General features: G+C 38.5%; 3 protein-coding genes across 3 annotated transcripts; 1 reads left to right on the top strand and 2 right to left on the bottom strand.

Moving 5' to 3' along the window:
• Nucleotides 1–16,245: 16,245 nt before the first annotated feature.
• On the bottom strand, nt 16,246–16,788 carry LOC147498574 (uncharacterized). Its single transcript, XM_086563274.1, has one exon. It carries the CDS (start codon nt 16,786–16,788, stop codon nt 16,246–16,248), a length of 543 nt encoding a protein of 180 aa, XP_086419400.1.
• A 5,272-nt stretch (nt 16,789–22,060) lies between these two features.
• On the top strand, nt 22,061–23,804 carry LOC147498573 (Tetratricopeptide repeat (TPR)-like superfamily protein). The gene has a single exon (XM_086560532.1). It carries the CDS (start codon nt 22,124–22,126, stop codon nt 23,567–23,569), a length of 1,446 nt encoding a protein of 481 aa, XP_086416658.1. The 5' UTR covers nt 22,061–22,123; the 3' UTR covers nt 23,570–23,804.
• Nucleotides 23,805–23,846: 42 nt separating this feature from the next.
• LOC147498572 (transcription initiation factor TFIID subunit 13-like) lies at nt 23,847–25,393 on the bottom strand. The gene is made up of 6 exons (XM_086560533.1): nt 25,265–25,393; nt 24,942–25,076; nt 24,824–24,861; nt 24,601–24,660; nt 24,433–24,507; nt 23,847–24,139 (listed from the first exon to the last, which is right to left on the bottom strand). The coding sequence occupies exons 2-6, from the start codon at nt 25,048–25,050 to the stop codon at nt 24,026–24,028; spliced, it is 396 nt and encodes a 131-aa protein (XP_086416659.1). The 5' UTR covers nt 25,051–25,076; nt 25,265–25,393; the 3' UTR covers nt 23,847–24,025.
• Nucleotides 25,394–27,323: the final 1,930 nt, after the last annotated feature.

Below are 27,323 nucleotides of genomic sequence, written 5' to 3'. Positions count from 1 at the left end.
AATGCAAAAGCTACGTGAGACTTCTAGATTATTGAGAGCATAGAGAAAGAAAACAATACCAATATTCCTAAGTATATAACATACTTTTTATTTATATTTTTAAATTATTATTTTTTAACTAGAAAACAAGTGCATATTATACATATCTATATCCTAATAGATGCCTTAGTTACACGCGTTTCTATGCCCCTCCAAACAAGAAGCATGCTTTGTCATCAAAGTATTTAAATAAATAAGGTAGAGAAATACCATTGAAACGCGTGAAATTCTGGAACATCTGTAAAATAAGGTTAAACATACTAATATAGAAAAGAAAAACTGACGCAACTTTATAAGAGTTCCACCCGTAATGTGGTTAATGAGAAACAGATTGCTTGGGACATAAGCAGACACTAACTGAAATAAAAACTAACCTTAACTCCCGTTTAAGCATTTTCCTCATTTCCCTCTCCAAAGAGAGTAGGTTCATTCGCATCCTGCCACGCCATGATAACTTGCCAAGCCCACCATCGTGTATTGTCAACTTGTGCTAACCTGTCTAGTGTTACTATGTCTGATGGGGTGTAAGGAGCAACTAAATGAGGTTGAACCTGCCATCCCGGCCAAGTCATTACTCTAAATGAGCGAACTACCCAATTGGTGGGTCTCATGACTTCAACTCTTTTCCAATCTGTGAACTGGGTACAGAATTCAGGTAGATAACTAAGCATGATGAGGCAAACCAAAACAGGCATAAGAAGATACTTATGTCGCATGCTTTGGGCTCTCTTAAGACTAGCCACTAATACTCGGGGAATGTCATATCGGCGACATCCCTCAGCTAAAGCAAGGAAAACGTCACTAGCGATACTATTTGCAGAGCTAAACTGCCAATCCCCTAAAATATTCATCAGGATGAATAACATAGTGGTGCCTACATTTAGGGACAGGCTACCCAGGGCTATGTTGTAACGCCCTTGGTCCATTACACGAAATACCCCTCCCCCATAATACTCATGGAAATATGTATAGTCATAGAGGTATGCATTGTCAGTCATGTATCCCCACGTGTGAATAGGATCCGGTATTGGTATTCCCGAAACTAATGCTACTACATACTTATTGAATTCTAGTGGTGTGTCTTCGACCGTGACAGAGAATTCTTGTTCTCCATCTTGGTTACAATAGAACTTAACATTATTGTAAAAAAATTCAGTAAGCTTAGGTGAATACGAGTCGTCTTCACTTACCAGAAGATGCCTCCATCCGAACTGCATGATCCTTTCGTGGAACCAATGTCCATAAGTCTCGCTCCCCAACAAGTGTTCGAAAGACTGCTCCGGTATTACTATAGGAGAAGTCATCACAAAACTACTGTTTAGAATAGCTGCAACGATCCTGGAACAACCCACAGAAAATTGGAATTTTTCTTGCCCACAGAGTTCTGGGCATGGGGTGCACTCCACCTATGCCTGGATAAGGCGCGGGGTGCGCCTTGGTGATTTCCGAGTTCCAAGCACTTGGGCGCAGGGCGCGGTAACTTTGTGGATGGGTTGGGCCGGATGAAAACTGGAATTCCGGAATTGGTGTTGTGGAGGTCGAGTCCGCGTTTCGGCTTAGGGCTTGGTAGGCTGGTCGCCTCGATGGAATTCGTCGAGAGAGTGTATAGGTGCAGTCGCTCCATTTTCGGCAGAAGCTTGGTAGCTCGAAGTGAGCCGATAGTGCAAAAATGGAGAAGAAGATGGGAATCGTGGAAGTGAAAGGTGAGAGATGAAAGTGAGGTGTAGTGTGGGTTGTGAGTGTAGAATGAATGAAGTTTTTATAGGTTTTAAATTGCTAAAACGAATCGGGAAGTTACCAAAAGTTTTAAGGCAATTGCCAGAAACAAAAAATTTCCAAAACCGAAAACGGGAACAACCCATATTCTTGATTCTAATACAAACCTAATATCTCTTAGACTGAATTTAGAATAGTAACTTCTAACTCTTATAGATTTCATCCTACCACCACATCTAATCATAGGCATGCCAATATCGGCAATATTCTCAACAATCACTCCAAAACAACTTCGAAAAATGAGGATCATATAAAAATCATGCTAGAATAAATAATACCACCCCCAAACAATTCGGGGAGGTGGGATGATAAGAGCCCAAAACTGTAGTTTTAACCCCTTAATAATCATACTTTTAGACCAATTATGTGAATAATAAGTAAGAGTTAATCTTATCGACACGTGTTTTTATGCATTTTAGGGCTTCAAAGTCCATTATGTGCAGAAATGTGCCACTTTAGCTAGATAAAGGAGCAATGGTTGGTTGCTAAGGAGTTCTGTGATTAAAGGCCAAGATTCAAGAAGACAAAGCCTTTCTAAAGCCCGGTCAAAGCTGAAAAGTCAAAGTCAACGCGGGCAGAAACAGCACACAAAGTCAGCAGAACTTCCGAAGACCATATCTTTGGACTCAGACCTTGGAATTGGGCCTACCTTATGTTAAAACGACCGACTTGGAAAGAGCTTTCCAATGGTCCAAGCCTTGACCCAATCAGAGGAGCAGAAGTGGACGAAACATCTGTCGAAGCCAACTGCAGCTGAAGAGCCCATTTTGGACTAAAGAAATTGGGTTTTGGGCCTGATTCTCTGGCCCAAAACATGGCTCCAAGCCCATGCACGATTTTTGGATCTGAAAGTATAAAAACAAAAGCTTAGCTCTTTATTAATGGTAGATAGTTAGACCTAGATTAGAATTAGATTAGTTAGCCTCCATTAATGAGTTTTAGAACTTAGTTTTAGAATTTCATTTCTTGTTTTAGATTAATTTCTTGAATCATTGAATATCATTCATTAGATAAATAAAATAGTTATTATTCTTGTCATTTTGATTTTGTTATTTCAATCTATTAGATCTAGTTTTAATTATTGTTGGTTACCATTTCTTAGTTGTTAATTAGAATTTAATTATTGTTTAATTTAGATTAGTAAATTTGAATCTTGATATTATGTTTAGTTTAGATTCATATGGAAATGATTAGCGGAATGATTCTCGGCTAAACCTCCATTAGAGGGGTTGAGAAGCCTTGATGAAAGCTTGATTCGATTATCGTAGAGTCGTCGTAATTTCTATTCCACTCTAGAAACGATTAATTCGCCATGAGAATGGGTTTAATCGTTCACATGCTAGTTATGAATTGGTAGAAATGTCATGTGTAATTAGGGATTAGGAAGAACCAATTGTTCTGCATAGCAGTTCAATTCGGATTACGACGATTCGTCGTTAGTGAGTTAAGTTGAGTTAAGGTGGAATCAATCCCCCATAATTCCTTATTATAGAATCAACGTAGTATTTCCGTAGTTGAATCAATTATAGTTTGTATCTTGTGGGTAGTTGCATCGTAGTATAATTCCCCCTCGTAAAACTCTCATTAGACTTAAAAAATGATTAATTAGATTAGAAAACATTCCATGCTAGAGAACTAGGAGTGGAACGAATTTGTTACTCCACTCTATTTTGATAGAATTGAGAGTAGAAACTTTGATAAATATAGACACGTAAATAGTTTTAGTTTACTTACGTTTTGAGTTTCATCGTTCATTTCGTAGGTAAACTATCATTTTTATCTTTTATCAAATGGCGCCGCTGCCATCTTAGTTTCACTTTAGCATTGTTTTCATAGTATAATTAGTCATTTTTAAGTCCCATTTCACCCACCCACCCTTGTTTAATTCATACTGTGGTTGTCCGTTTCAGCATTGAAAAGTTCCGCGAAAAATTACATGGGAGCGACCCAAAGCGAAGCGCCTTCAAAGCAAGCGCGCTGGAACCTTGAGCGACGACCCAGCATACCGAAGCGACCAGCGCTAAAGTTATGGAACTCTGAGTGCACCCGCGCCCTAAGCTGAAATTTGCCGGATTTCAACAGGTTTGTTTCGAACTTCGATTTTTCAAGTTTTTCAGTGTTTTAACTTGTTATATACACTGAACACGCGTAAACAAGACGCTATTCATAAGCGAAGCAAGGGCCTTAATCAGGTATTCCTTTCTTCCACACCTCGTGATCTCGGTTAGAGGTTTTACTTATATATCAGAATTGTTTGGAGTGTTGCATGTTTAGTTAAGTTTGACTTAGTCTTGCATGAGATTAAGGTCTGGTCGAAGAAAAACAACTAACATAATTACACGGCTACGTCAACAAACAAGTCTATCTAGTTTCCCACCCACTACACCTCTAGCTACTATTTCACACACACCACCTGATATTATGGTGAAGAAAGAGAGACTCCTCTCTCTGACTTTTATAAAGCCTTGAGCGATAGCCCTAAATCTTGCATCGTTCTAGCAGACCCAGTGGGGGATTTCCGCATCCCCCCAAATATATTTAATTTGTTACCCGTTTTTCGTGGTTTAGACCATGAAAAACCTTATCAGCACATGCGTAAGATTGAACAAGTCCATACAACATTCCACCATCCTACGGTTGGTGCGGAACAAATTAAATTGAGGGTATTCCCTTTCACCTTAGCTGATAAGGCGGCGTCTTGGTTAACTGCCCAAAGCGCCTAATTCTGTGGACTCGTGGGCCAAACTTGTTCAGCTGTTATGGAACATTTTTACCCACCCCTAAAGACGAATGAAATGCTTTCCAAGATTCACTTCTTTCGACGAGAATCCTCATGAATCATTTTTCGGAGGCACGGAATCGTTTCACCGATCTCCTTATAGAGTGTCCACACCATCACCTAGCAAAAGACACGTTAGTTCGTGCCTTTTTCAAAGGACTTCTACACCACCATAAAGAAGTCCTAGACATAATGAATGGGGGTAGTTTCCTAAGTAAAGGAGCCTCGAGGCATATAAATTTTGGAAGATCGGACTAAAGCGTAATAATAATTGGGGTAGTGAGTGGCGATTACTCGGCAGCTAGTTCTTCTTCAGCGATTAAGGCTACCAAAGTATGTTTGAGGTTAAATCAGATCCCGAACTTAAAACTCTAATTGAATCCCTCACAAAAAGGTAGAGGCATTTACGTACAATGGATCATGAATGTAAATTCAAATCCATGTAGTTTCTGTTGGAGTCCCGAGCATCCCTCCTTAATCGTCCTATAGCCTATGAACATTCTTGTTCCATTAATAGTGAACCTAACGCCCGCGGAGACAAAATCCCAACTTTGGTTGGAGAAATAACCAACAAGTCACACTTACGGTACAATAATCAATATGTTAGGCCAACGACGGTTATAACCAAGCTCCACCACAACAAGGACCGGGATCGGGGTAATTATAATAATTATAACAACCAAGCGCTTAACCTCGACAAGGTCAAGAACAAGGTCAATGTAGTTATAATAATTATAATGCTAATAGAGGTATCGTTCGGTAAATAATAACTGTCACAATCCGCCCATAAATAATCAACGCGAGATAGTTCGATCACACCACCCGTGACTACTACACCCACACAACCGGATCGTCTTGACACCTTCATACAAGTGAGCCAACAACTTTTCCAAACCATGGCTCAATCTAACCAACACATTCTACAACTGTTAATAATTTAAACCAATAGTTAGCCCAAGAGAAAGCCCAACCAAAAGCGTGTTTCGGACCAGCGATACCCAACCCTAGAGAACAAACAAACACCTTTGAGGTAAACGGTAATACTAGTACGGAAACTACAACCGTAGGTGAGCTAAATGCCATCACCACTCTCCGTTCTGGAAGAGTGGTTGATAACAAAGTAACTATGCCTATAGTTACCCCATCAGTACTCCCTACACCGGATATCGAACTAGATACCAAAATAGAAACTGAAGAACCTACCACTGTAGAGGTACCAGTTAAACCACAACCTAAGAAACAGAAAGCCAAGGTTACACATCAAGTCGAGCCATACGCTAAATATAGAGCGAAACCACCGTTCCCTCAGAAATTAGCCATGCTAACCAGGGATACTAACTTTGAGGAGATTAGGAACGTTTTCAAAAATCTAACGATAAACCTTCCTTTTCTCGAAGCTATAAAAAAGCTACCTAACCACGCTAAGTTTCTTAAGGAGTTGTGTAATCTGCTAGGCGTAAGACCAACATACCTAAAGGCGCCTTTCTAACTGAGCGGTCCCAACTTTATCGAAAATAATGGAATTGTTAAGTACAAGGACCCCGGTCAGATCCCTTCTTGTCACAATGCACCTTAGGAGATTCTCACACGACGACCGCTTACTAGACACGGGGGCTAGTGTTAACTTACTCCCATTTTATTTGTATAAACAAATAGGTCTAGAGGAGATGCAACCTACTAAAATGACATTGCAATTAGGCGGATCGGTCTATTAAGTATCCTAAGGGTGTGGTTGAAAACGTGCTGGTTAAAGTCCAAAATTTTTACTACCCAGCCGACTTCGTTATCCTCGACACAGAAGTCACTAACGACTCTGTACCTATCATTTTAGGGCGTCCCTTCTTGGCTACTGCCGTGATGGTTCGATGTCCTTGTCCTTTGGCCATCTTTCTGTTGAGGTAAATGTTTTCAAAATGAGGACACAGTATCCCGATTCATCTACAAATGGAGAGGTTAGCATGATCGAGAGCTTAACTCAAGATTACTTCAAAAACATGTTTCCGGAGAAACAGATTAACAAATTCCTTTCCTTTGGAAATTCGACTTTAACAATGACTCCACGGTAGTAGGCTAAATCGAAGAAGAATTCTGCGCAACTCTTTTTGCACCGCTTCTTTACCACTTCAGCGAGTCCCCTTTGCGAACAACCATTCATCCCTTGATGTTATGACGGAAGATGAATTTTTCAATCTCTATCCCAGTGATCCTTTTGACCCACCTATTGAGGAATGTCTTGCATATATCAAGATTTCTGATGATATGGACTTGAGAGCTCTAGCTGAGAATCATTCACCTTCCATCACCAATATTCCCCACCCTCCACCTTTTCAAAGGAACCTCGAGTTTGCACTCGATCCTTTAGTTTCTCCTGTGCTTCATGATTTTTTAAATCCACCTAGTAAACAAATATTTCCCAAGGATTAACCACTTGACATCTTCATTTTCAGACTTGAGACAGTCCCTAACTACACCATGAATGAGTTTTGTGCTAAACCTACATCCTCATTTTTTCCATGCTTTCCCTCTAAAACTTATCCCAATCCACCATATCTTCCACAACCATTAACTTTTCCACACTTATTCACTAGGACACCCTCTCGTTCAAAGATGAAACATAAAGTGCATGCTCGGTTATATTATAGGTCTATCCGACTGCGCTTTCATTCCACTAGGTTGCGTCGTAGGAAATCTTGGTGCTTGATTGTGTTTGGATATATTTTCTGTGATATTTATTTATGGAACGATCCACAACTATTTCGGTTGTTGATATATGATAAACTGCATATTCATACATATGTTTAGATAAGTCTAGGGAATCGACTTTAAAAGACCCAAGTTTTCAGACAATACCAACTTTCGGAGTATAGGCCAAACAAAATTTTCAAACTTAAAAAGAGTTTTCCAATTTTGTTTGGGGGTGGCGATTTTGGTATTCATTTCAAATCATGTTGCCACCCTAAGCTGTCATCATGTTTACTCGGTAGAGTTTGTGTTAGTTGAAATGCATACCGGTTTAATTGTGCTTCATATTATCATATCATCTTTACAAATATCATTACAGTGCGCCAATTTTGCCCGCGTTTCTATGGTAAATTCTTTCCTTATCTCTTTACACTTTGAGGACAAAGCGTTCGATTGTTTGGGGGTGGGATAGAAACATTGCAAAAATTAGACACTTTTAGGATGTAAATTACGTACTTTTATTTATAAAATGTTAAAAATTATAAAAATTAGTTAGTTACATAATTTAATTGTGCTATTGAATTGTTTCATGAACCCCCTTCTCCCAAATTGTTTGGGGGTGGTATAGAAACACGATGTAAATGTTAAGCACATATTAGGTTGTATATTACTTATTATTTGTCTTAAAAATAATAAAAATAAAAATAAAAATAAAAATAAAAAGTTTATGCTATACACTTAGGAATATTGGTATTGTTTCTTTCTTAATGCTCTTAATAATCTAGAAGTCTCCGTAGCTTTTTGCATTAGAATAGTTTTTAGAAACTTAGGTTAATATGTAGGTAATAATCTTTGCATCAATCTATAAATATATTACATGAGTATCTATGATTGTTTTAGTGATGAAGTTTCTCAAATCTAGGCTAGAGTACTTATTCTACAAATCTGTGAGAATATAGCCTAAAGCCTTATATGAGAGAAACATTTGAGAAATGACACAAAGGGAGAAGTATATTCGAATAGAGAAATCACCGTCCACTTGCTTGACCACTATACCATGTCGTAAGAGAGAATTTAGGCCCTTTTTGGATCGATATAGCTAGAAATTCTGACCTAAGTATATTTTCCGCTAGTCGCCCCACTGAGCCTTTCATTAGCCTTTTCATAAACCACAAATCCTTTACCCTGTTACAAAACAAAACAAAATAAAAAATTCAACCTACCCAATTTAGATAAGTTTGAGAATAGAATGAGGAAGAAAGAAGAAGAGAAAAACCTGTGTAAACAAAAGTTAGTTAATTGCTTCAGAAAATAAAGAAAAGAAGTTTCCATCCAAAGAAAAGAAAAAGAAAAATAGAAATAAAATAAAAACTCCAAAAAATAGAATAAAAGGAGTCAAAAGCCAAAGAAAAGAAAAAAAAATATGGCTAAGGATGGAAACAAAGTGTAGAAGCAAAAGTAAATAACAAGGTTTTCTCTAGTTACATAATATGAAGACTCTATTATCTCAGACTTGTCCTTTTTGAATATCCATTTCCTTCCTTCTTAAACCATCTCCTAATCCCAAACACTTAATAAAGACCTCTAGCTCAATTAGGAATAGGTTAGTGTGATAGTAAAGTGGCGGATGTGTTTGATCGACTCGGCTTCTCCTTGTGTGTCATTGAGATTGTAAGGTAAAGTATGCCCACTGCATTAATTGGAGTAAAACTTGAGTGGAAAAAAAAAAGTGATTTTTGTCTTGACTTTTGTGAGAACCTACTTAAGGGACGCTTATTCCAAAGTTTGAAACGGACACATTATTGCATTTCATAGCATTACTCATTGTATATATGTTTATTTGTAGATGATTGATTATTATACATATATTAGCTTAAGTTTCGACATGATTATACGTATTCATTGCTAGTGAGATGTATAGATAATTGAGACATAAATAAGGAAACAATAGTTTTATTTCTTAGTCGTTGTAGTATAGATGAAGTTTGTGAGTACCTTCTTTGGAAAACTCTCACGAGACTATAACTTCGTCCCACTAGGGAATTCCTAGTGGTTTAAGGCCTTGTTGCATATGGTCAATGCAATCGCGACTCAAGAAAAAGCGAGTAGATAGAACTCCATTTTTGGTCACTTATTCTAATTTCTCATCTTTGCTTGAGGACAAGCAAAATGCTGTTTGGGGTGGTTTGATAAGAGCCAAAACTGTAGTTTTAACCCCTTAATAATCATACTTTTAGACCAATTATGTGAATAATAAGTAAGAGTTAATATCGACACGTGTTTTTATGCATTTCAGGCTTCAAAGTCCATTATGTGCAGAAATGTGCCACTTTAGCTAGATAAATGAGCAATGGTTGGTTGCTAAGGAGTTCTGTGATTAAAGACCAAGATTCAAGAAGACAAAGCCTTTCTAAAGCCCGGTCAAAGCTGAAAAGTCAAAGTCAACGCGGGCAGAAATAACACACAAAGTCAGCAGAACTTCCGAAGACCATATCTTTGGACTCAGACCTCAGAATTGGGCCTACCTTATGTCAAAACGACCGGCTCGGAAAGAGCTTTCCAATGTTCCAAGACTTGACCTAATCAGAGGAGCAAAAGTGGACGAAACATCTATCAAAGCCAACTACAACTGAAGAGCCCATTTTGGACTAAAGAAATTGGGTTTTGGGCCTGATTCTCTGGCCCAAAACATGGCTCCAAGCCCATGCACGATTTTTGGATCTGAAAGTATAAAAACAAAAGCTTAGCTCTTTGTTAATGGTAGATAGTTAGACCTAGATTAGAATTAGATTAGTTAGCCTCCATTAATGAGTTTTAGAACTTAGTTTTAGAATTTCATTTCTTGTTTTAGATTAATTTCTTGAATCATTGAATATCATTCATTAGATAAATAAAATAGTTATTATTCTTGTCATTTCGATTTTTGTTATTTCAATCTATTAGATCTAGTTTTAATTATTGTTGGTTACCATTTCTTAGTTGTTAATTAGAATTTAATTATTATTTAATTTAGATTAGTAAATTTCGAATCTTGATATTATGTTTAGTTTAGATTCATATGAAAATGATTGCAGAATGATTCTCGGCTAAACCTCCATTAGAGGGGGTTGAGAAGCCTTGATGAAAGCTTGATTCCGATTATCGTAGAGTCGTTGTAATTTCTATTCCACTCTAGAAACGATTAATTCGCCATGAGAATGGGTTTAATCGTTCACATGCTAGTTATGAATTGGTAGAAATGTCATGTGTAATTAGGGATTAGGAAGAACCAATTGTTCTGCGTAGCAGTTCAATTCGGATTACGACGATTCATCGTTAGTGAGTTAAGTTGAGTTAAGGTGGAATCAATCCCCCCTAATTTCTTATTATAGAATCAACGTAGTATTTTCGTAGTTGAATCAATTATAGTTTGTATCTTGTGGGTAGTTGCATCGTAGTATAATTCCCCCTCGTAAAACTCTCATTAGACTTAAAAAATGATTAATTAGATTAGAAAACATTCCATGCTAGAGAACTAGGAGTGGAACGAATTTGTTACTCCACTCTATTTCGATAGAATTGAGAGTAGAAACTTTGATAAATATAGACACGTAAATAGTTTTAGTTTACTTACGTTTTGAGTTTCATCGTTCATTTCGTAGGTAAACTATCATTTTTATCTTTTATCATGGGATTAACAATAAAACAACGCACAATTTGAACAGAACCACATTATATTAAAATTGAAATTCAAACAACATTTAACTACCAAATTTAAATTTAACTACTGAATTTAACAACTTAACATCCAATCTACTAAAATAAAATAAAAACAACATCAAAATAACAAACAACAAGAAATCTAACTACGAGATGAGGAAGAGATAAGAATAAGAAGTTGAGTGATCAAGAATGGAAAAACCAAACACCCCACCCCCAAACAAATTTTATATAACAGAGTTTAGAAAATTTGTTTTAAACGTGGGTCTTTTAAAGTCAGATTCCCCTAGACTTAATATGGGGTCGTTTTAAGTCAGATTCCCCTAAACTGTGCACACCCCTAAACAAGCAAGAAACTGGGGTGGCACAAAATAGATGATGCGTGGTCAACTATAAACTAATAGTTGAAAGAGTTGGGGGTCTAGCCTTAAAAATATGATACTAAATGCACCTCTAAACAGAATGAAGTTGTATAATTGGATCGCAATCATGTAGAAGAATAAAAGAAAATTTATTTAATTCCTCAAAAAACATATGAAAACCATCATGTTGTAGCTGTGTTAAAAAGTTTGAATGACCCAAAAGATGAATTAGCAATACTTTAGGTGAGAAAGGAATGAAGTCTGGATCCTGATGTTTTTCATGAGGCTCAGATGCGAAAAAATAAGGCAAACTAGGTTTCTCACTACACTCGGTCAAAGCTTGGCTCTCAACTACAGGAATGGTGTACTCATAGGATTGTGTGCTAGGCAAACACTCTTCACTGTGAGGGTTGAAAAAATTATAGAGGGTCTCTGAGGCAATAGGCTCAAGTGCAAATTTGAGGTTCCTATAAAATGGTGGGTGAATGGATGGCTTAGTTGTGGTCGATGGTTGGATTTTAGGAGGTGGTAACTCAGGTGGTTGGTAGTTAGTTGGTGGTTCCTTACACATTTTTAAGAACTCTACATTTGGATTGGCTGAATCCACAAGGTTGTGGTTCGTGGCTTTATCTTTAAGAAAGTCATCTATTCCTTCTATTGTTATTTCCTCAACTGCCAAACTAAATTGAGATTCACATTGCTCTAAAGATGTAACTTTCTTTTTTTCTTGCACATTAACTTGTTCATGCCTTAGATTTGAATTGTTAATCTCTATTTTCTCACCCTCTTCCTCTAAAACATTATAAGTATCCTCAATGGCATCATTCGAATATGTCGAGGAATCATCCAGTCGAGTGCAGTTAGCAAACTGAAAGACCTAGACATGCTCAACAGGAGGGTCCATATTAAGAGAATGCCAATAGTTATCAAATTCTTCCTTCGTCACATCTTTATAAATATCTTTTAATGTGTCATCCTTATATTCATCTTCAGATGGATCAATGGGAGGTTCCTCAGTGGCATCTCTCAATTTGGAGTGGTCATCCAACACATGTCCTAAAGAGTCGTCTTCAAGAATTTCCTCATCCAGGTGGGGTGTGGAATCAACATAATAGTTAATGGGAGGGTCATGGGAAGGTAATGATTCATGAAATTCAGGGTAGGTCTTAACTAGGTCGAATGGTGTGGTTATGAGAATAGGTTGTTCTAGTTGTGTGTCGATCTCTGACAAGGTTGAAAGTTCTTTGTTAGGTGAGGAGATCATGGAAATCATCTGGGCTATGTTCTGAAGTATAGTTAGGTTCTGAAGCATAGTTTGAGAAATTTGGTCTGGGAAGGGTGGTGAACTAGATGGGTGGGTGATTTCTGGCATGGTGGAAGGACCTGGCTGGTATGGTGTGTGACAGTCACAGTTATTGGTGTTGGAGTAACTCTGGTTGATCTCGTACTGTGATGGGTTAGGTTGAGGCTGAATAAATATGGGACATGAATGAGTGGTGTGGTTTGGATCTGAACAAATTGTGCACGGAAAAGTGTTTGGTTCGTTGTACACACTCATCACGGAACTAGAAGTAGACAACACTGGTTGACTCCCTATATGGTTTGGATGACTAGAAAACTCTTGATTGTATGGGTCACTATAAAAATTTGAAAATTGAGGTTCATAATTATTATTATATCCTATAGTAGGCTCAAACTCTTGATATGATGGGCAATGAGAAGCCCAATGGTCAGGACTACCACAACATAAACATAGTGAAGGGTTTTCATAATAATTACATGATTGCTCTTGATATGATGGGCAATGAGAAGCCCAATGGTAAGGACTACTACAGCATGAACATGGTGAAAGGTTTGCATAAGAATCACATGATTGTTCGTCTACATATTGATATGCCATATTGGTTTTACAAATATATTATAGGACAATTAACATGCAAACAAAACTCTAACTATAAATTTCTAGATAGGGATATACGTTGACGTTTACGATAAACAAGTCTGATTATACTAGAATTGAAACTCCTCTGACAGAAGAGGCGAGGAGTGGAAAGAGTACCTGAATGCCTCCTTGCTACGCGTATGAATAACGTCTTGTATACGCAATCTCAGTGTATTGAAGAAGTTAGAAACACCAAATAACTTGAAGAAATAGAAGTTTGGACTGACCTGTGAAAATCGGGCTGCTCCATAAGAGGGCTCAGGGTGCCCTTAGATATTTCCTGTGAAGGGGGCAGGTCGCGCTCGTGCCTAAGGAAATTTTCAGTGAGTTGAGCGCGGGGGGCACTCAAAATTTGCCTGTGAAGGGTGCGGGTCGCGCTCAGGTGGAACTCGAGTTTACAGTGTTTTGAGCGCAGGTTGCGCTCAATCTTTGCCTTATGGGCGCGGGTCGCGCTCTCCAAAAAATTTGAAATTTTTACAGTAGTTTGCTAAGACATCTATCAAGTAGTCTCTAAAGTTTCAGATCAATCGGAGATATGAAAGTCCTTCTACTGCCCTTCAAAGTTTGTGAAATAGTTTTCAGACACAATACAAACAACTGAATGGTTAACCAATCAAAACAGAGACAAAAATCTCCAAAATTTTACTGGAGACTCCCCTGACAGGTCATGGGTATTCCTGTAAAAATATTTGAGCAATTGGATTCTACAAACCCTCCTTATCGGCTGTTGTTCCAGAAATTAAGTGTTTGCAAAACTGCAGAAACACACTGAAAACACTCCACTAGTTAGGAGGTCAAAACAAATAAAAAACTCATCAAAATTTTACTAAAAACTCATGACTTAGGATAGATATTCCTGTAAAAAGTTTAATTTTTTTAGAACTACCTAAGTAACCTTACTCGTCTGTTTTTCAAGAACTTACGGTTTGAAAACTGAAATGCAGGACTGTAAAGATCGTATTTGTTCATAAGGTAAAACAAGTAGGACAATTCTGAAAATATTCCAGTAAATCAATAACACCTTAAATATTATACCTGAAAATTTTCAGAATTTTAGTAAATTTAAAAATACCTTTACCACGGTATTATTCGCTGTGATTCCGCAGACACAAGGGAGGGCGTGCGCGCTCTGTGCTTAAAACAGTGAACAATAACGAAAATATGAGAAAAAAGAAAGAAAAATAAAAAGGGTGGGTGGGTAGAGAATGGGGGATTGCCCCTTTGAATTCAAGCAATTGAATTCTTGTCTTGAACGAGACTAAGATAGTAGCGGCGTCATTTGATAAACGTAAAATGATAGTTTTACTAATGAATAAAGCGATGAGGCTCTAAACGAAAGTAAAACTACAAACTGAACTTATACTAGACTTATCAAAGATTTCTACTCTCGATACTATTGAAGTAGAGTTGGAATAGAAGATTCGTTCCACTCCTAGTTCTTTAGCATTCAAGTTTCCTACGACTATCAATCCTACCAAAGTCAATGAGAGAATTACGAATTATACTACGAAATGCTACGGAATACTAAGGTTTGAATCTAGAATAAGAATTAGGGGGGAATTGAATCCACCTTGAATCCAACTTAAGAAACTAGCACAGATTGTTGTAATCCAATTCTTACCTTCTTACGGTAAGGATTGGTCGTTCTAATCCCTAATTATACATGGCATCTCTACCAATTTATAACTAGCATGTGAGGAAGTCCACCCATTCTCATAGCGAATCAACTACCTTCTAGAGTGGAATAGACTCTTACAACGTTTCTACGCTACATAATCAAGTTTTCATCAAACCCCTCTAATAGAGGTTTAGCCTTGATTCATCAAACTATCATTTCCAATTGAAATTGAATACGACATAATATAAAGATTCTAACTTTATGAATATAAAGATTCTAATCAATAATTCAAAACTAAATTAGACAACTAAGAAATGAATAACAACTAATAACTGAATTTAGATCTAAATAACAATTTTAAATAACAAAATCGAATTTAACAAGAACTAACTATTTTATTTATCTAATGAATGATAAACAATGATTCAATATTTAATTTAAAACAAGGAATGAAAACTAATTAATAAACTAATTAAAATTCTCAAAACTAGATCTAGAACTAAGGTTTAATGGCTACTATAATGGCTACTTTCTAACCTAAGCTAATTAATACTTAAGAGCTAAGTCTTGTGTGTGGAAATAGAGGAGACCAGATCCACATTTTCGTGCATGGGCTGAGGGTCCATGTTTTGGGCCGGAAAATCGAGCCCAAAGCCCAATTTCTTCAGTCCACAAGGCCCTTTTCAGCTGGCTTTAACTTCAATATGCTTTTCGTCTACTTCTGCTCCTTTGATTGGGTAAAGGTTTGGACCATTGGAAAGCTCTTTCCGATCCGGTCGTTTTGACATAAGGTACGCCCAATTCTGAGGCATGAGTCCAAAGATACGATCTTCAGAAGTTTTGCTGACTTTTGTGTGCTGTTTCTGCCCGTCTTGGCCTTTAATCCCAGAACTTCTTAGCAACCAACCCTTTGCTTCTTTATATCGCCAAAGTGGCATATTTCTGTATATAATTGAGTTCCATGCCTGAAATACATAAAAGCACGTAATTATTATTAACTCTTATTTATTACTCGCATAATTGGTCTAAAAACATTATTATTAAGGGGTTAAAACTATAGTTTTGGACTCTTATCATGAAGTAATCTGTGGCTGCTAGGACATATTTGAGCCCTGTTTTCTTTTGTGGGATGAATGGTCCTATGATGTCTATCCCCCACATGTGGAAAGGCCATGAGCTGGCAATATTGATCAATTCCCTTGCTGGTCTTAGGTGGTTGTGGCCAAATGTTTGACATTGGTAGCATTTAAGAACGTACCTTTTTGCCTTGATATGCATGCTTGGCCAGTAATACCCTTGGGCTATTGCTTTATATGCCAGAGATCTTGCCCCTACATGGTTGCCACATTCACCTTTGTGGATTTCGTTGAAAATGTGTTGGCCTTCGTGCGGAGTTATGCACCTTAGGTGGGGTCCTCCTGCAGATTTGCAGAACAATCGTCCGTTGATTACTGTGTATCTTGGGGCTCAGAATTGTATTGCACGAGCATTCTTTTGCCTCTACCGGGAGCTCACCCTGTGAAATGTACTTCAGGAATGGGCCTATCCAAGATTGAGTGATTTCTTCTTCGGATGAGGGCTGAAAGTCAGTGAGGCTGTTGACACATTCTTTCTGGTATTCGGGTCTTTCTAGGATGTCATTGTAGACTGTGCTGGGGCAAACCTCTTGTGTCTTTGATGCTAAGAAAGCTAGACTGTCTGCATGCCTATTATCTTCCCTGGGAATATGCTCCAATGAGAATGTTGTGAACGATCTGATAAGGTCATTGACGACCTGAGCGTACTTTGCCAGGTTTGCTCCATTCGTGACATATTCTTTGGTGATCTGCTTGACGATTAGCTGGGAGTCGCTGTAAGCTTTAAACTTTGGGACTTGTAGCTGTTGTGCCATGCGGAGGCCTGTGATCAATGCTTCGTACTCTGCTTCATTGTTGGACATTGCGAAATTGATCTTGATTGATTTTTGTAGCTGGGTGCCTTCTGGTGAAGTTAACACAGCCTCCAGTCTACTGCCGTTGTTGTTGTACGCTCCATCTACGTAGATGTGCCATGTGTCTGGGGTGGCTGGTTGATGGAGTGAAGTGATTGGCTCGGGTTCCCAGTTGATGTCTTTGACGAAGAAGTCTGCAAGAAAATCAACAACGACCTGTCCTTTGTGAGACGTTCTGGGAACAAACTCTATGTGGTGCTCTCCGAGCTCTTCAGCCCACTTGGCTATTCGAGCAGTTTTGTTGTTGGAACTCAATACTTGCTTGATGGGTACATCGGTGATGACCTTAATGTTGTGAGATTGGAAGTAAGGTCAGAACTTCCGAGCTGAGTAGAGTAAAGAAAGTATCGCTTTCTCCATCGGAGAATAGTGCTTTTCTGAATCTGCCAACGTCTTTCTAGTGAAGTAGATAGGCTTTTTGACTCCTTCGTGTTCGCGAAAAAGAACTAAGCTGATTGCAAAGTCAGTTGTTGTAAGGTAAAGCCCCAGTGTTTCTCCTTCCTCTGGCTTAGACAGGACGGGCAGCGTTGATAAGTAAGCTTTCAGGTTGGGGAAGGCTTTGTGGCATTCGTCTGTCCATGTGAATGTTGCACCTTTTTTGAGTATTTGTAGGAATTGTCTGCATTTGTCAGATGCTCGTGAAATGAATCAGTTGAGTGCTTAAACCATGCCTGATAACTTGTGAATTTGCTGCTTTGTAGTTGGTGCTGACATTTCAAGGAGAGCTCGTATTTGTTCTGGATTTGCTTCAATGCGCCTTTGTGAAACGAGGTAACCTAAGAATTTTTCCGAGGCTACTCCGAATACGCATTTTGCTGGGTTGAGCTTCATCTTGTTTTAGAGAAGTCGTTCAAAGGCTTCTTGTAGGTGGGAGATGTGATCACTCGCCTTTTCGCTTTTGACCACCATATCGTCTATGTAGACCTCCATAGTGTCTCCTAGCAAGTCTTTGAATATTTTGGTGACCAGTCTTTGGTAGGTCCCACCGATGTTCTTCAAGCCGAATGGTAGGATGTTGTAACAGAATGTTCCTTGCTCGGTTACGAAGGATGTCTTTTCCTAGTCCTCTTCTACAAGCGGTATTTGGTTGTATCCACTGTATGCATCCATAAATGATAAAATCTCATGGCCGCACGTTTAATCTACTAGTATGTCGATCCTTAGTAGGCGGAAGCTGTCTTTTGGACAATGCTTGTTGACATTGGTGAAGTCTATGCAAAGTCGTACCTGACTGTTCTTATTTGAAACGGCTACAATGTTGGCTAGCCAGGTCGGGTACTCGACTTCTCTGATGAATCCAACATTCTTGAGCTTTTCTATCTCTTCATTGATAGCTTTTTGAAATTTGAGTGCTAGTTTTCTAGGTCGTTGTTTGATAGTCTTGACGGTTGGATCTACATTTAACTTGTGGCAAGCGACCTAAGGGTCGATTCCTGGCATATCGATATACGACTAAACAAAAACATCTTTATTGAGAGATAGAAATTTGACAAGTTGCTCCTTGAGCTTGGGGTCTAAATCAGGCCCTACATAAACAAACTTTGGGTCATCATCTGTGCCTAGATTGACTTTTTCTCCTGGTTCTATTTGAGCTTGTTTCTTTTTGAGCTTGTCTGCTGCAGCTGTTGGAGGGCTAGATGCTTGAGGATCTTGCTTCTTTGGGACGTCTTTGTGTTCGACGAGTTGAGGCTTGGGTAAGGTCGTTGTGCTGATGTGATTACATCAGTGAGCTTCTAGTTGGTTGCTTCTGAGCTCTATGATGCCTCGGGGACCGGGAAATCGCAAGACCTGGTGTAAGGTTGATGGAATTGCTTGGATCTTGTGAATCCATCGGCGTCCTAGGATGGCAGTGTAGGATGACTTGACATCGATCACACTGAAACGTGTTGAAGTTTTGACCATGTCTTCCTTATCGCCAATGGAGACTGGTAGGATAACGTCTCCGATGGCATCTGTGCGATCTCCGTTGAACCCATAGAGTGGTGCATTTGACTCTATCACCACCGAGTCTGGCAGGTACATGTCCTTGTAAGTTTGATAGAAAAGTATGTCGCACGAGCTGCCTGGATCGATGAGGACTCTTTTGACTGTCCACCCGTTGATTTTGACGTGCACTACCAGGGCATCATTATGGGGTAGGCACACCTTGTCTAGATCCTCTTCAGTGAATGAAATTGCTGTTATTGTTTGAGGGTTGGTGGGATTGATCACCTCAGCTTTGTGAGAGAGGTGATAGATTTCTTGAAGCGCTCCAACTCGTCGGCGCTTTTCATGACTTGAGGTTTCGTCATTAGAGGTGTCTGTAATCATGTTGATTACCTTTTCCTCATCATGGTCGGAGGAGTGCTGTCTCCTGTTGTGCCTCGACCGACCTGGTGACTTAGATCGTCGGGTCGTTCGGCTCCTGCTTCTATTGTTGGCAGGTCGTTCGTTGCTGCGGCTCCTGCTTCTGTGTCATTTGGCATCCACCTTGTGCCTTAAGTCGCTTTCTGGTAGGAACTCTTTCAATTTGCCTTCCTCCACTAAGTCTTGGAGGTCGTGCTTGAGGCTCTAACATTCATTGGTGTCATGGTGGTGGAGCTTGTGAAAATGGCAGTATGGACGTTCTGGAATGGCAATTACCTTGTTGATGTTGGGCTTGAAGTATGGTGTTGTATATATCTTCTTCAGGATTTGACTCGGCATCTTAAAGAAGTTGGAAAATTCCCTTTTTGTGTAAGAGGGCTTGTTGGAGCTGGAGCCCTTGTTGTAATTGTTGGTGTTGTTGTTGTTGCCTGAATAGTGGTTGTTTTCTTTGGGTCCTTGCTTGTTGCTTACGGCGAGGACTTCTTTACCTTTGTGCTTGGCAAGCCATTCTTCGTTCTTGATGTATTTGTCAATTCGGTGGTATAGGTCGTCTAAACGTTCTGGTTTGTTGTGCATCAGAAATCCTACTAGGTCGGAGTTTTCCAGGAGAGGGTTCGTGAAAGCTGAAGTTGCAAAACTGTCCTTTAGGCATGGCTCCATTAAGAGGAGTTCCTTTTTGAAACGTCCTAGGAAGGCGCGGATCGTCTCACCATGTGCTTGCTTGAGCTGAAACAGGGAGTCCAGGTCAACTTGCTTCTTCCTGTTGTGGACGAACTTTGATGCGAACGACTCAGCTTGCTTGTCAAAGTTGCTGATAAAATCAGGAGTGAGCGTGTAAAACCATTCCAAAGCTCCGTCTTTCAGGCTGGTTGGAAAGAGTTTGCACTTCAAGTAGTCATACTCTATAGCGCTGTATAGGGTGGGGATCTGGGTGAAATGAGCTACGTGCTGGCCTGGACACTAGCTGTCGTCGTACAGCGGGAATTTTGGTTGGATGAACTCTGATGGAGGCTGCTTGTCTCTGATTTCAAATGTGAATGGTGACACCTTGTACGTTTGGAGGATCTTCTGAGCGATCTGGAGCGCGCTGGCCTTGTCATTCGACTTCTCCAATCTTTGTTCGAAGTCTTCTAACCATTTGTTTGTCGTGGTGGTGAGAGCTGTGACGGCGTTGTTCTCCACTGCATCTGGAGGGCCGTTGTTGTTGTTGGAGGTGGCTTGTTCGCGCATCGTCTGGTTCTCTTGTTGAAGTGTTATGAATGACTCCTATAGCGTTTTCATATGATCTGCTAATGCTTGTAGCTGTGCTTCCATGGTGGCTTGTTGTGATCAGCTTCGTGGGCTTGAGAAAATGGTATGTGTATTTTCTCAAGAGAACGAACCGGCAAACGGAGCCAATATAGATGTTAGTTAATTTGGGGTCTACGACCTGATGATGTGTTGGATTGGGAATGGCTGCACTCTTCTTGGAATAAGAGTTGTCTACGTATCAAGTTTTTTGGGGTAAACTTGAATCAAGCCTTACATAGTTCATCTCTCTCTATTTATAGATGTTTGAGCTGACTTTCCATATTTGTTCTGGACCGTTATAAAGTGTAGATCCACCTTGTGTGCTATCTTGATGATTCACCATTATTCTGCTGTTACAAAGTTAATGTTTCCTTGATTGTGGCGTTGGTTGAACTCCAAGATTACGTTAGTTGATTTGCTTCCATAAATGACTGTAACTGATGTTGTGGACGACCTGGGTGTTGGGTCGTAGGTAAGATTTGATGGTGTGGGATGAGTTGAAGGAGGACGACCTGACATGTAAAGACGTATACTGTAGTGTGGAACGGAGGATACTTACAGTGTAAATACAAGAATACGCATCATTCCAAATGTAAACCCGGTAATAAGAATAATGGAGATGGCACATAGGTCATAGTTTTTTTGTGCACATTGGTCATAGTTACTTAGTTGTTAAAAACATCAAATGTCTCCAATCTTTCCAACTTCTTGCTGTAAAGTGTTTGCACAAAAACAGTTCAACAAATTTAAGCGAGACAAAGGGCAAGGACAATAAAAATTTGTAAAATCTAAAGTACGCCGGTTTATGGGTACCCATGCGATCTGGGCCCTCCACCAATAAAAAGTGATGGTGTACTGTATGGTAAGGTACTAGATCTAAGCTCTCTTAGCCCTGCACATATTAGAAATGCTAATAAAAGTTAGATACCAAACAAGGAAAAGAAGTAAAAATAATTTGCCGAATTGGCTAAAAACATTATTGCTGATCGACAACGTCTCAAATGAATTTATTCTTTCTTATAACGTAACAGTTTAACTCTCATGACAAACCAATGATGACCAGTACGTAAACCATGGCACACCAATCGTTACCCAAAAAAAAAGTAAACCATGATAAATCAATGTAGGATCATTCAATAGAGTATATTGAATAATTGAAACAATATTAGCATGAAAATGGTCATTGCCTATTATGTCCACGTAATTGTTTTGAGTAAGAACCATTTATGCTAACATCTATACTTACTTCTATTATATATGATTGTATGATGAGGCTTGCCTAATTAGCTAGATTTTCGAGGCATTTCATGTCCTTCAGTCCTTGCGACCACCCCTCTCGTACTTTGTCACGTTTTACAGCTTAAGCAAATTGATAGTGCCTAGTGGAGCTGTACGAGTCCAGAGCCTAGACTTGTTTGAGCTCCAGTGATGATTCACAAATACAATTATGTGTGCTCATGGGCCCATCAGAATTTTGTGTATACACTTGTTTTAAGCCCATAACCAAACTCAGTTTTGGACTTTGGTTCCTGATTATTTGAATTTCATTAATTCATATGACATTTCCCACCACCATTATAACAAAGTAAAGTAAAAAAAAATGAGAAGAGATGGCCGAGAGGTAGAAAGGAGAATTCTCACCCTACTCCACGGCCACAACACTCGAACTCATCTCAAACAAATCCACGCCCATTTCATCCGTCACAATCTCCATCAATCCAACACTCTCCTTGCACACTTCATTTCAATATGTGGCAAACTCCACTTAATGCCTTATGCCAGTCTCATTTTTGTCCATACACAAAACCCAAATATCCTCGTTTTTAATTCTATGATCAAAGGCTATTCCATATCTGGCCCTTCGAAACGGCCGCTTCAAATATATACTTTAATGAAATGTCGCGATATTTGGCCTGATCAATATACTTTTGCTCCATTGCTTAAATCATGCACTAATGTGACTGAAGTTAGTTTTGGACGTAAAGTGCATGGTGAGATTGTAAGAGTTGGGTTTGAATTATATAATGGTGTTCAAATAGGACTAGTTGAGTTTTATACTAGTTGTAAGAGGATGGGCGATGCGAAAAGGGTGTTTGATATGATGCCTGTTAAGGATGTTGTCGTTTGGAATATGATGATTCGCGGGTCGTGTAAGGAAGGAAATGTTGATATGGGGTTTCATGTTTTTCAACAGATGAGGGAGAGGAGCAATGTTTCTTGGAATATCATGATTGGTGGTTTAGCGCAGAGTGGGCGCGATGTAGTAGCTTTAGAAGTGTTTAAACAGATGTTGGATGAAGGATTTGAGTTAGATGACGCGTCGTTGGTCACGGTGCTGCCTGTTTGTGCTCGTTTGGGTGCTTCTGAACTTGGAAGTTGGATCCATTCTTATGCTGATTCAAGAGGACTGTTTCAGAAGTTCGTCCAAGTAGGCAACTCACTTCTTGATTTTTATCACAAGTGTGGTGATTTGGAGATGGCTTGGAGAACTTTCGACAAGATGCCTAAGAAAAGTGTGGTTTCATGGAATACCATGATCTCAGGTCTGGCTTATAATGGACAGGGCAAGCTTGGGTTAGAAATGTTTGAGAGGATGAGTGTGGATCCTAATGATGCAACATTTGTAGGTGCTCTTGCGTGTTGTGCCCACACAGGAATGGTGCCAAAGGGCCTAGAATTGTTATTTTTTATGACAGAGAAGTACAAAATCAAACCCAGACTTGAGCACTATGGATGCATGGTTGATCTTCTTGGTCGCACTGGGTGTGTAAAGGAGGCTCTAGAGTTAATTAAAGGAATGCCAATGATGCCAAATGCTGCTATATGGGGTGCACTGCTCAGTGCTTGCCGAGTACATGGACATCTAGAACTTGCAGAACACGCAGTCAAGAAACTAATACATCTCGAGCCGTGGAATTCTGGCAACTATGTATTACTATCCAATATTTATGCTGAACAAGGTAAATGGGATCAAGTGGAAAAGGCAAGAGTGATAATGAGGGGAAAATGTATCTTAAAAGTGCCTGGACAGAGCACAATCCAATGAGTAGTGCTACAATGGAGCTCTTAAAGTTGGAGTGTTTCATTTTAGTATGGTACTTGAACAAAGAAGTGAAGGCTTGAACACTGTAATTGAAAGAGAGATCTTGCTACTCGAACTTCATAAGAATTCCTGCATGAGCTGTTCACACTTCTTTTTCTCCAGATATCTTTTCAAGGATCGGTAAAGAATTCCTGCGAGAAGTTTTCAGCAGAATCATAGACGGTGTGTTTATATTCAACAATTTGTTCCAAAGCAAGCATAAAAAATTTCAGAGGCTCAATTTAGAGAGAAACTTGTTCAATGTTAAAAAACAAGTCTGGGTAAAAATACACGGAAGCAATTACACTTGCACATCTGTCTAGATATTCTTAATTACAATGCTGAAAATAAGAAGTATCAACATATGAGTCGGCACATAACAGAGCTCCAAGAGTAGGAATCGATTATAAATTTCCAATCTCAATCTGCTGTAGTAGTTAGCTTCTCTTCATCTAATTCAAAAGCCTTCCTTGCTTGCTTTAGCTCCTCGTGCATAGATAACAGTTCTGTACATCGGCGGAGTTTTGGCATATCCTGTAAGGTGGAAGGTTCTTAGATCAAAATAAATTGATCAGCTAAAAGCGCTGAAGTTTGAACTGGTTAGAGTGTGATGTCTTCTGCATCATAAACATATATTTTGCCTCACTTGAATGGAATTCCTTTTGGGAAAGGAATAGTTAGATGATGACAGTGATTTTAGTTCAGAAAAAGGGTTTGTTAATCAGAGTAACAACTTAATTTGGAGCACTAGCTGGTTCATATAAAAGACTTGGCAACCCAAATTCAGAAACATCATATGAAACCTTAGGAACTTCAAGAAACAATACCTTGCGAATTAGGTATAAGAAATCCTCGGTTAAGAGCTTCCCCCTCTTAGATCCAACGTCTTGAGCTTTATTAACCTGCAGACAAGTCAACAACAAATGAAGATTACTAATCTAATAAAAGCCCTAAACATATTTATCTACTTAAGAAACAAGAACATAACAACTTACCATATCAGTGATGTATTCTACAACAATGTCTTCGACAAGTCCAACAGTTTCCGGCAATGGCTATTTATATAAAGTCCACAAGTAGAGTTAGTATTGAATGACCAACTATCACACTAGAGCAGACTATCCATATTCCTATCAGCATTGTTTCAAAAATCTGAGTAGAAAACTTTTTTAATGTGTTTATTGTTCGAAACTATAGATGTCATAAAAAGAGACTTACATTGGCGTCATCCCCAAAACCGTACATCATGTGCTGCACTATAATGTCATCAAGAATATTCATGGTTAGCAATTCAATATATAAATAGTGCACGGAATAGAGGTGTGTTTATACTTACGGTCTTTTTGAAAGACTCCTCGTTTGCGCTTTAGTGAAACATCTGATGGTTGTGATGATCCAACTTTTTGCTTTGGGGTGGGTCCAGTATTTGAAGAGTTATTAATCATTATCTTCAGATTTCTTTCAACGCGAGCTGTGAATAATTAAGAGGTAGTAATAATAAAACCTAATTAAAAACTGAGAGCATATTAGGGTTTATTTTATTTTATTTTTACTTTTTTACAGTGGTTATAAATAAAAAAAAAGTGTACAAATTTAAAAAGATTAGGAAACACCTTTCTGTAATTTTGAGGAAGAAGAAAAGTGAGTTATAAAAATTACCTTATGTGGGCCGGAAGAGAGAGATTGAACGAAAATTCCTTTTGTTTTTTATTAAAAAATGTTGGGGATTGTATAAGTCGGTTTCCCTCTTCTTTTGAAAGTGGTACTACATCACGTGGCAAATTGTTTATGAGGATGTATTTTGTTAGATTTGGGCCCGAATGCCCGATTCAACAAAGACTTTTGGGCCTGGTGCACGAAAATTTATATTTGCAAGTCCAACTTTAGGTACCCATCATTTTTTAGGGGGAAACCGGAAATGTATGAATCTTTAAGAGTCCGGAAATGTTTTGGAAGATCCAAAACCAAAAATAGGAAATTGGATTGGGTAGCCTCCAGCCCAAGCCCAAATAGCAAAGTCCAAAAGAAAGTCCAATACACCCCCACCTAAGTGGCGCATAACCGGGAAAACCTTTTCAACTGGTATCATCTCTCTCGCGCACTCACAAAAAAACCAAAAATCAAAAACCAAAAACCGTACATTTTCTCACTATTTTAATTCGAGTTTGGACAACCACCATTATTGTTGTTAAGAAAGTGAACCATTGTTAAGAAAGTGGCATTGTTAAAAACACTCGTCTGCTCTCATCTAATTTGAGTTTGGGCAACACTTGTTTTCTCTCTTGGGCAACACTCATCTACTACAGGTATTTTGTGAATCAATTATATAACTTGTTATTGTTGAATAATTTGTGGTTTATATTGTTGATTATTATACAAAACGAAGTATTGTTTGAGAAACATTGAAACGACCCAGTGAGGTCGTTTTGAAGATGCACCAAACGACTTAGTGAGGTAGTTTTGGAAATGGCCCAAACGACCTAGTGAGGTCGTTTGAATGTGTGTGTGTGTTTTTTTTTATTCTTTGTATTGTTGAATAATTTGTGGTTTCTATTGTTGATTATTATACAATGCAAGTTGTTTGGACTCCAAAACGACAAATTATACAATGCAATTTGTGGTTTCTATTGTTGATTATTATACAATGCAAGATGAATAATAAAATCGGTAGAATGTATAAAGATGTGAGAGATATTTTTGGGTACAGTGAGGGAGTCTTGGCTTTGAAACTTCGGGGTTATGAAAAATTGGGTTTGAGTGCACCTACTGTTGTTAAGTTAGTAAGTTGTAGTCCATCACTATTGGTTGGTGGTGTTAATGAGGATTTTGTCAGAGTTCTTGAGAAGTTGAAGGGTCTAGGAGTTAGTAGTGATTGGTTTGTGGGGCACTTGTCATATAGAAGTGTATATGATTGGAGTAGGATGCATGACATGATGTGTTTTCTTGAAAAATTGGGTTGCAATAAAAAGGATATTGGATGGTTGTTTGAGATAAATCCTGCTTTCTTGATCGAAAATTCTGGGAAGAAAGTTTATGTCCTAATATCTATGCTACTCAAAGTAAGTCTCAAGATGAATGATATTGGAAATTGTTTGAATTTAATAGTATTTGATTTTTCTTTTAATAATCTTAGTGGTATACCAATTATGACATTTGTTTCGTTGCAAAGTAATTCTTGTTGGGATTTTTGTGGCACTTGTAATGTTGAAAGAATTGTAATTAGCTCGAAATGATTTAGATTTGATTAAACTTATTATAGTTACTAATACTTGTTTTATTTTTCTTTGTAGCAATGAGTCCTCGATCAAAGAATGTGAAGAACACTACACCATAAGGGCCATTTTCTAACAGGGCAAAATTTTCATTTGTAACGAATATATCTATTACTACTTTTCTAACAGACATAACTGTGAGGCTCCTTGGTATCCGTTAGTATATTTCAATTTATTTTTTCAATTATTATCAATGTATTATTTTAAAGTTTGGTAACAATTACATCTGTTGCGAAACAAATAAAAAACATGGAACACAAAGACGAGAAGGGTATATGTGGAATATGTGGAACTAACAGAAAAAAAGACTAGAACTGAATAAAACAGGTTCTCCCCGATGATCTCCCATGCTCTCCACATCGATAAAAAAAACTTTCGTCGACGAAGATGAAAAATAAACAGGTATATACGCTCGCTCTCTCTCTCCTTCTACTGAAACCCTAGCT

Source organism: Coptis chinensis, chromosome 5 (assembly GCF_015680905.1).
Source record: "Coptis chinensis isolate HL-2020 chromosome 5, ASM1568090v1, whole genome shotgun sequence".
In the NCBI taxonomy this organism is placed as follows: domain Eukaryota; kingdom Viridiplantae; phylum Streptophyta; class Magnoliopsida; order Ranunculales; family Ranunculaceae; genus Coptis; species Coptis chinensis.
The sequence above is the reverse complement of the archived record's forward strand: the minus strand, read 5'-3'. Positions and strand labels throughout refer to the sequence as shown.